Source organism: Lithobates pipiens, unplaced genomic scaffold (genome assembly GCF_037356315.1).
Source record: "Lithobates pipiens isolate NorthernLeopardFrog02 unplaced genomic scaffold, aLitPip1_a1.2 Scaffold_19, whole genome shotgun sequence".
Lineage (NCBI taxonomy): Eukaryota > Metazoa > Chordata > Amphibia > Anura > Ranidae > Lithobates > Lithobates pipiens.
Window position 1 is genome coordinate 551,672,380 of NW_027507764.1, and position 10,017 is coordinate 551,682,396.

At 49.2% G+C, this 10,017-nt stretch overlaps 1 protein-coding gene across 1 annotated transcript in view; it reads right to left on the bottom strand.

The window, feature by feature from the left end:
• The window catches only part of MTBP (MDM2 binding protein), an 89,075-nt gene that overhangs the window by 19,261 nt on the left and 59,797 nt on the right, over window positions 1–10,017 (bottom strand). Inside the window, exons 18-19 of the mRNA XM_077493279.1 lie at window positions 9,782–10,017; window positions 7,990–8,233 (exon numbers count right to left, since the gene is read on the bottom strand). The exon at window positions 9,782–10,017 is cut by the window's right edge and continues 16 nt beyond it. Coding sequence (XP_077349405.1) covers window positions 7,990–8,233; window positions 9,782–10,017 — 480 coding nt within the window. The remainder of the gene's footprint in view (window positions 1–7,989; window positions 8,234–9,781) is intronic.

Genomic DNA, 10,017 nt, shown 5'->3' on the forward strand with positions numbered 1-10,017 from the left:
GCCGACATCGCTGGACCCTGGGACAGGTAAGTGTCAATTTATTAAAAGTCAGCAGCTGCAATATTTGTAGCTGCTGGCTTTTAATATTTTTTTTTAAAGGTGCAGAACCACTTTAAAGCTGAAAGTAGCATCAGGTAGAATAGGGCCAAGTTTTATAAACACAGGGCTTCGGCTCAATGTTACTCTCCAAAATTGTACCCCAAACTAAGCTCATGCACACTCCCGAAAATTCGAGTGCAACACGGGACCACAACTTTAACCACTTCAATACCGGGCACTTAAACACCTTCCTGCCCAGACCAATTTTGAGCTTTCAGTGTTGTCGCACTTTGAATGACAATTGCGCGGTCATGCTACACTGTACCCAAATGAAATTTTTATCATTTTTTTCCCACAAATAGAGCTTTCTTTTGGTGGTATTTGATCACCTCTACGGTTTTTATTTTTTGCGCTACAAATAAAAAAATACCGAAAATTTTGAAAAAAATAATGTTTTTTTTTGTTTCAGTTTCAAAACTTTGTAAATAAGTACGTTTTCTCCTTCACTGATGGGCACTGATGGGGCTACACTGATGGGCACTGATGGGGCTACACTGATGGGCACTGATGGGGCTACACTGATGGGCACTGATAAGGCTACACGGATGGGCGGCACGGATGGGCGGCACAGATGGGCACGGATGGGCGGCACAGATGGGCACGGATAGGCGGCACAGATGGGCACGGATAGGCGGCACAGATGGGCACGGATAGGCGGCACAGATGGGCACGGATAGGCGGCACAGATGGGCACGGATAGGCGGCACAGATGGGCACGGATAGGCGGCACAGATGGGCACGGATAGGCGGCACAGATGGGCACGGATAGGCGGCACAGATGGGCACGGATAGGCGGCACAGATGGGCACGGATAGGCGGCACAGATGGGCACGGATAGGCGGCACAGATGGGCACGGATAGGCGGCACAGATGGGCACGGATAGGCGGCACAGATGGGCACGGATAGGCGGCACAGATGGGCACGGATAGGCGGCACAGATGGGCACGGATAGGCGGCACAGATGGGCACGGATAGGCGGCACAGATGGGCACTGATAGGCGGCACAGATGGGCACTGATAGGCGGCACAGATGGGCACTGATAGGCGGCACAGATGGGCACGGATAGGCGGCACAGATGGGCACGGATAGGCGGCACAGATGGGCACGGATAGGCGGCACAGATGGGCACTGATAGGCGGCACAGATGGGCACTGATAGGCGGCACAGGTGGGCACTCATAGGCGGCACAGGTGGGCACTCATAGGCGGCACAGGTGGGCACTCATAGGCGGCACAGGTGGGCACTCATAGGCGGCACAGGTGGGCACTCATAGGCGGCACAGGTGGGCACTCATAGGCGGCACAGGTGGGCACTCATAGGCGGCACAGGTGGGCACTCATAGGCGGCACAGGTGGGCACTCATAGGCGGCACAGGTGGGCACTCATAGGCGGCACAGGTGGGCACTCATAGGCGGCACAGGTGGGCACTCATAGGCGGCACAGGTGGGCACGGATAGGCGGCACAGGTGGGCACGGATAGGCGGCACAGGTGGGCACGGATAGGCGGCACAGGTGGGCACGGATAGGCGGCACAGGTGGGCACGGATAGGCGGCACAGGTGGGCACGGATAGGCGGCACAGGTGGGCACGGATAGGCGGCACAGGTGGGCACGGATAGGCGGCACAGATGGGCACGGATAGGCGGCACAGATGGGCACGGATAGGCGGCACAGATGGGCACGGATAGGCGGCACAGATGGGCACGGATAGGCGGCACAGATGGGCACGGATAGGCGGCACAGATGGGCACGGATAGGCGGCACAGATGGGCACGGATAGGCGGCACAGATGGGCACGGATAGGCGGCACAGATGGGCACGGATAGGCGGCACAGATGGGCACGGATAGGCGGCACAGATGGGCACGGATAGGCGGCACAGATGGGCACGGATAGGCGGCACAGATGGGCACGGATAGGCGGCACAGATGGGCACGGATAGGCGGCACAGATGGGCACGGATAGGCGGCACAGATGGGCACGGATAGGCGGCACAGATGGGCACGGATAGGCGGCACAGATGGGCACGGATAGGCGGCACAGATGGGCACGGATAGGCGGCACAGATGGGCACGGATAGGCGGCACAGATGGGCACGGATAGGCGGCACAGATGGGCACGGATAGGCGGCACAGATGGGCACGGATAGGCGGCACAGATGGGCACGGATAGGCGGCACAGATGGGCACGGATAGGCGGCACAGATGGGCACGGATAGGCGGCACAGATGGGCACGGATAGGCGGCACAGATGGGCACGGATAGGCGGCACAGATGGGCACTGATAGGCGGCACAGATGGGCACTGATAGGCGGCACAGATGGGCACTGATAGGCGGCACAGATGGGCACTGATAGGCGGCACAGATGGGCACTGATAGGCGGCACAGATGGGCACTGATAGGCGGCACAGATGGGCACTGATAGGCGGCACAGATGGGCACTGATAGGCGGCACAGATGGGCACTGATAGGCGGCACAGGTGGGCACTCATAGGCGGCACAGGTGGGCACTCATAGGCGGCACAGGTGGGCACTCATAGGCGGCACAGGTGGGCACTCATAGGCGGCACAGGTGGGCACTCATAGGCGGCACAGGTGGGCACTCATAGGCGGCACAGGTGGGCACTCATAGGCGGCACAGGTGGGCACTCATAGGCGGCACAGGTGGGCACTCATAGGCGGCACAGGTGGGCACTCATAGGCGGCACAGGTGGGCACTCATAGGCGGCACAGGTGGGCACTCATAGGCGGCACAGGTGGGCACTCATAGGCGGCACAGGTGGGCACTCATAGGCGGCACAGGTGGGCACTCATAGGCGGCACAGGTGGGCACTCATAGGCGGCACAGGTGGGCACTCATAGGCGGCACAGGTGGGCACTCATAGGCGGCACAGGTGGGCACTCATAGGCGGCACAGGTGGGCACTCATAGGCGGCACAGGTGGGCACTCATAGGCGGCATTGGTGTTATACTGTACTAATGGATGCCAATCAGTGCCAAACAATAATGCATGCCAATCAGTGATGCCCATTGTGGGCACTGATTGGCATCCATTATGGGCACTGATTGGCATCCATTGTGCTGACCATTGGCATCCCTGGTGGTCTAGGGAGGATTACCTTTTCCCTGGTGGTCTTGTGGCGTCCCTGGTGGTCCAGTGTGGGCATCCTCGGGGGGGGGGGGGGGGGGTGTGCTGATAATCGATCAGCACAGCCCCCCCTGTCAGAGGAGCAGCCAATCGGCTCTCCTCTGCTCGCGTCTGACAGACGCGAGTGAGGAAAAGCCGATCACCGGCTCTTTCCATTTACACTGTGATCAGCCGTGATTGGACACGGCTGATCACGTGGTAAAGATTCTCCGTCGGAGACTCTTTACCGAGATCGTAGTTGCCGGGTGTCAGACTGACACCCCGCAACAACGATCGCCGCGATGCGCGCCCCCGTGGGCGCGCAGCGGCTCATAATCCTGAGGATGTTATATGACGTCCGGTCAGGATTATGAAACCACTTTGCCGCCGTCAATTTGTAATAGGGCGGGCGGCAAGTGGTTAAACCCCCAACGAACAATGCAATCTTTCCAGGATACGTACACAAAATTATACAAAGCGGAGGCCAAGGTATAAACTTCCTAGTATAAACTTGTTCCTAGAAAATCTTCCTATCACGACCCTAAGGAAAGAACACAAGGACATGATGGAAGCCCCTATTGTAACGGACTAGGACTGAAACAACTAATCGATTAATTTCATAATCGATTAGTTGACGATTAATCGATTACTATTTTCATAATCGATTAATCGGTCAGCCAATTAGTTGGCCTGCATAAAGAATGCATTATTTGTTTACATATCGGGAAATACAGTGCAGCATCCATACAGGTCAGTAAGTGCCTGAGAACTTGTGAATGTGTGAGGAGCAATGCCTCATGGGACATGTAGTCCTGGGCAGGAAGTGAGTGGTTCTAAAGGCAGAAGTTCTCTTTACTTTGCTATTGGGGCACTCTATACTGTACTTAACGCACAGCAAAAAGCAGTCTACAAACAGAGCAAAAGCAAACTGCATAGATGTGTACCGAGCCTTATGCTGGCCACATGGATCGATTTTCAGATGAGAATATTCAGACGAAAAATCTTTGTACATTCGCTGAATGAAAGAATGTTTGAAATTTTCACTTGCTTTTACCATTCTGTTTTAAAATGAATGTAATTTCTGAACGAAAACGACATACACTGTCTGAAAATTCCTTTGACCAAGCAGTTTTCTATTTCTAAATTTTCCTGTCACTGTGGTTGAAAACGTACGCCCATTTGACCCCAATAACAATTCGAAAAAAATCGGACGAAAGTTCTTAAAATGTTTTTTTTTTTGTTTTGTTTTTTAAAACATTGCTTTTGTATGGCCAGCATATAATATATTAAAATTCTGTTTGAAAATCTGCAAAACAGTCCAACTTTTCATTTACCAGATTCAACCTCTAACAGTATATACAGTATATCTCTTCAGTCTGTTATTCTCAGAGTGGATTAGAGATTTTGCTCTCTAACCATATTTATTATTATTTTATTTATATTTACCACTGCAGATAGATATTAACCTGGGCACTTAAACCCCCCTCGTGACCAGACCAATTTTCAGCTTTCGGTGCTCTCACACTTTGAATGACAATTACTCAGTCATGTAACACTGTACCCAAATACATTTTTTGTCCTTTTTTTCCCACAAATAGAGCTTTCGTTTGGTGGTATTTGATAACCTCTGGGTTTTTTATTTTTTGCGCTATAAATGAAAAAAGACCGAAAATTTTGAAAAAAAACTTGCATTCTTTGTTTCTGTGAGAAAATTTAGCAAATTTTTTTTTCTTGAATTTCGGCCACAATTTATACTGCTACATATCTTTGGTAAAAATAACCCAAATTAGTGGATATTATTTGGTCTTTGTGAAAGTTAGAGAGTCTACAAGCTGTGGTGCAAATCATACAAAATTGATCACATCTGATGTACTGGTGGCCTATCATTTCTTGTGACCCGAACAAGCCAGGAAAGTACAAATACCCCCCAAATGACCCCTTTTTTGAAAGTAGACATTCCAAGGTATTTAGTAAGAGGCATGGTGAGCTTTTTGGTGTTGTAATTTTTTCCCACAATTCTTTGCAAAATGAAGATGAATTTTTTATTTTTTTATTTTTTACAAAATTGTCATTGTAATAGGTTATTTCTCTCACGTGGCATATGTATACCACAGATGACACCCCAAAATAAATTCTGCTACTCCTGAGTTTTACGATACCACATGTGTGGGACTTTTCCACAGTCTGGCCACTTAGAGAGGCCCAACATGCAGGGAACACGGTCACGTGCTCTAGGAGCATAAATTACACATCTAACGTGTTGACTAACTATTACACTTTTGAAGGCCCTGGAGCACCAGGACAGATGCCACCGATACGTGGCACTGAAGACAGATGCCACCGATACGTGGCACTGATGACAGATGCCACCGATACGTGGCACTGATGACAGATGCCACCGATACGTGGCACTGATGACAGATGCCACCGATACGTGGCACTGATGACAGATGCCACCGATACGTGGCACTGATGACAGATGCCACCGATACGTGGCACTGATGACAGATGCCACCGATACGTGGCACTGATGACAGATGCCACCGATACGTGGCACTGATGACAGATGCCACCGATACGTGGCACTGATGACAGATGCCACCGATACGTGGCACTGATGACAGATGCCACCGATACGTGGCACTGATGACAGATGCCACCAATACGTGGCACTGATGACACATGCCACCAATACGTGGCACTGATGACACATGCCACCAATACGTGGCACTGATGACACATGCCACCAATACGTGGCACTAATAGGTGGCACTGATGACACGTGGCAAAATACGTGGCACTGATGACACATGACACTGACACGTGACACTGATCACAGATGCCACCGATACGTGGCACTGAAGACAGATGCCACCGATACGTGGCACTGATGACAGATGCCACCGATACGTGGCACTGATGACAGATGCCACCAATACGTGGCACTGATGACAGATGCCACCAATACGTGGCACTGATGACACATGCCACCAATAGGTGGCACTGATGACACATGCCACCAATACGTGGCACTGATGACACATGACACCAATACGTGGCACTAATAGGTGGCACTGATGACACGTGGCAAAATACGTGGCACTGATGACACGTGACACTGATCACAGATGGCACTTATACGTGGCACTGGGGACAGATGGCACACTGGGGACAGATTACTTACGGCCGCTGCAGCCACTAATCTCTCCCTCCTCACACGCTGTCTCTGTGTGAGGAGATTGGGCACATTGATCGCGCTGTAAACGGCCGCTGTGATTGGTCGTTTACAGCGATCTGTGACTGGCTGTGTCCAGGGGACACGGCCAGCACAGAACCTACCCGATGCGTGCGCGCGGGAGCGCACAATGAGGAAGTAAACAGGAGGACGTCCAGGGACGGCCTCCCGGCAATTGGCGTCCACTCTGCAGCTGTCTTTTGGCTATAGAGCGGACGCCTAGTGGTTAAAGAATAAATTGACCTTTTTTTTTAAACCTTACATATTAACTAAAATTATACACCCCACTTTTTTTTAAAGGTTAACTAAAATCCATTATGAAAATAATTGTTAATTGCAGCCCTATTTTTGACGTTATCAACAACCTCAAAATGGGCTCTGCCCCAGGCCCAGACAGCTTCTCTGTCCCTTATTATAAAAACATTCAGTTACCTTGGCCCCATTTTTAACCAGGTTCTTTAACTCTAAAAGAAAGGGTGATCCTTTGGACAATCAGCTTAATTCTGTGTTCATCGCAGTTATCCCCAAACCTGATAAAGACAAGGAGCTGGTAGGCAACTACAGACCCATTTTGTTGATGAACGACTATCAGATTTTCTGCTGATTTTTTTCCTTCAGATTTTGATGCTTAGGAACAGCAATCATACTCCTCCCTCAGGCAGTCCCACCCCCCCCCCCCCCCCCCCAGTTGGAATCACTCACTAGGACACACATTTAACCCCTTGATCGCCCCCTAGTGTTAACCTTTTGCCTGCCAGTGACATTTATACAGCAATCAATGGCTATTCAGATCGCTGCCATTACTAGCAAAAAAATAAATGAAATAATATAACACTTTAAGGCCTTCCACACCTGCTAGTTACCAATGCAAGTTGATTTATTGCTAGCATGTGAGAGACGGTCAGGATTGGGGAGATGTTTCTAGCAGTGTCTGCCAATTCACCCACCAAGAAAAATGTGAACAAAGAAACTGAGGCCCTGGAGGTGGGAAAAAGCATGAAAATGATGGATGTCTGACTCTTTAAATCTGATCTCCAACTATTTAGGACACAAAGTAATGCAGCTCTGTATTCTTTAAAAGTGAAAAGTCCCCCCCCCACCCCATTATGGATGGTGTAGGGGAGGGTTATTACCTCTGTCAGTTTATGTTTTGCCATCCGTGTCTCACTGCGGCGGGCAAACCTTACATTTTTCAGGGAAGTAGTAGACCCCAACAAATAAATATTTTTTTTGTTTTTAATGCAGATTACAATACAACCATTGTCTTCTCATGTATTTTTATCATATGCTCCTTTTGAATTGCCCAGTTATTAGACATGTTTATTTTAATTCTCAGGAAGTTCCGGTCTGGATTAGATCATCTACAAGAGAAGCTATAAAGCTCCTTTAAGTTCTAGTTGGGAACATTGTAGCGCACTGGGAAATGATCTATACTTAACTTGCTCTGCAAAGAATCAACAAAGGCATGCAGAGGCCTCATTACACAAAGCAGCACAAACATGACATACGACGTGACAGAACACGTTACCCTGTTGTGTTTCTGAGATCTAGACTCCTTGTTCTCGGGCTCAGGATTGGCAGCTTGCTTTGGCTGAACAGGTTTGCTGCTCAATGATGTTCCCCGGACGGCAGAAGTGGAAAACTGTGCAACCGAGGATGGCGCTGGAGCAAGCCTCTCAGAGCGTGGCCTGGTCACTCTAGATGGCTGACGAGGACCACTGCCCTCACTCGCCAGGGACATCAGAGAGTCGGAACTTTCAGATTTTGCAAGTCTAGAGAGAAAAAAAAAAAAAAGCGCTTTGATTGCATTTCCATAACAATAGCAGGACCTACATATTCAAAAAAAACAATGATATCAGCTTACCATCAGGCTTCTAAAGAGACTGTCACTAAAAGAAAATGGTTATAAGACCACCAGCCTGCAAAGGAAAGGGTCAGTACTTACCCATCCCTACACCCCATTCACACTTGTGCGACTTTTGACATCAAAGTCACGTGATAAGTCGCACCCCATGTTATACAAAGATAACCATTCATGTACACTCACCGGCCACTATTAGGTGTGCATGTTCAATTGCTTGCTAACACAAATTGTTAATCAGCCAATCACATGGCAGCAACTCAATACATTTACGACGACTTGCTGAAGCTCAAACAGAGCATCAGAATGGGGAAGAAAGGGAGTTTAAGCAACTTTGAACGTGGCATGGTTGTTGGTGCCAGACGGGCTACTCGGAGTATTTAAAAAATTAAAGATCTACTAGGATTTTCACACACAACCATCTATAGGGACAGAGAATGGTCCAAAAAAAGAGAAAATATCCAGTGAGCGGGAGTTGTGTGGGGGAAAACACCTGGTTGATGTCAGATGAAAATGGACAGACTGGTTCAAGATGATAAATAGGCAACAGTAACTCAAATAACCGCTCGTTACAACCAAGGTATGCAGAATACCATCTCTGAATGCACAACACATCAAACCTTGAAGCAGATGGGCTACAGCAGCAGAAGACCACACCGGGTGCCGCTCCCGTCAGCCAAGAACAGAAAACTGAGGCTACAATTCACACAGGCTCACAAAAATTGGACAATAGATTGGAAAAACGTCACCTGGTCTGAGGAGTCTCAATTTCAGCTGAAACATCATGAAAGCATGGATCCATCCTGCCTTGTATCAAATGGTTCAGGATGGTGGTGGTGTAATTGTGTGGGAGATATTTTCTTGGCACACTTTGGGCCTCTTAGTACCAATTGAGAATCATTTAAAACACCACGGCCTACCTGAGTATTGATGCTGACCATGTCCATCCATTTACGACTACAGGGTACCCATCTTCTGATGGCTCCTTCCAGCAGGATAATGCACCATGTCACAAAGTTCAAATCTCACCACTGGTTTCTTGGACATAACAATGAGATCACTGTACTACAATGGCCTCCACAGTCACCAGATATCAATAGAGCACCTTTGGGAAGTGGTGGAAGGGGAGTCTCGCATCATGTGACAAATCTGCAGCAACTATGTGATTCTATCATGTCACTATGGACCAAAATCTCTGAGAAATGTTTCCAGCACCTTGTTGAATCTATGGCACAAAATATTAAAGCAGTTCTGAGGGCAAAAAAGGGGTCCAACCTGGACCTAGCAAGGTGTACCCAATAAAGTGGATGGTGAGCAAGGTGGCCACAGGAGTGCCTCAATGGCATAAGTGCAAGACCCGACTACTCTTGTGACTAGGCTGTATCCTTGGATTTCATTCACTATGATGATCTGTCCAGAACAGAACAGAGAACCTACACACATGAGACAAGTTATTTACCTCTTGCTGGCAATCAATCCATCCAGGTCCCTGGATCGTCGTTTTAGCCTCAGGGGGTCTTGCAAAGATTCTCCATCTGGAACACTGCCCGGCTCAGAAAGGACAGCAGGAGATGGAAGGGGACTCAGAGCGAAGGGTAGGGGGCAGCACTCTCTGTTACAAGTGGTCTGAGTTTCATAGCGAATGAGTCGAGACTGCAGCTCTGAAAAGGCCACATCACGATCCAACGCTTTCCT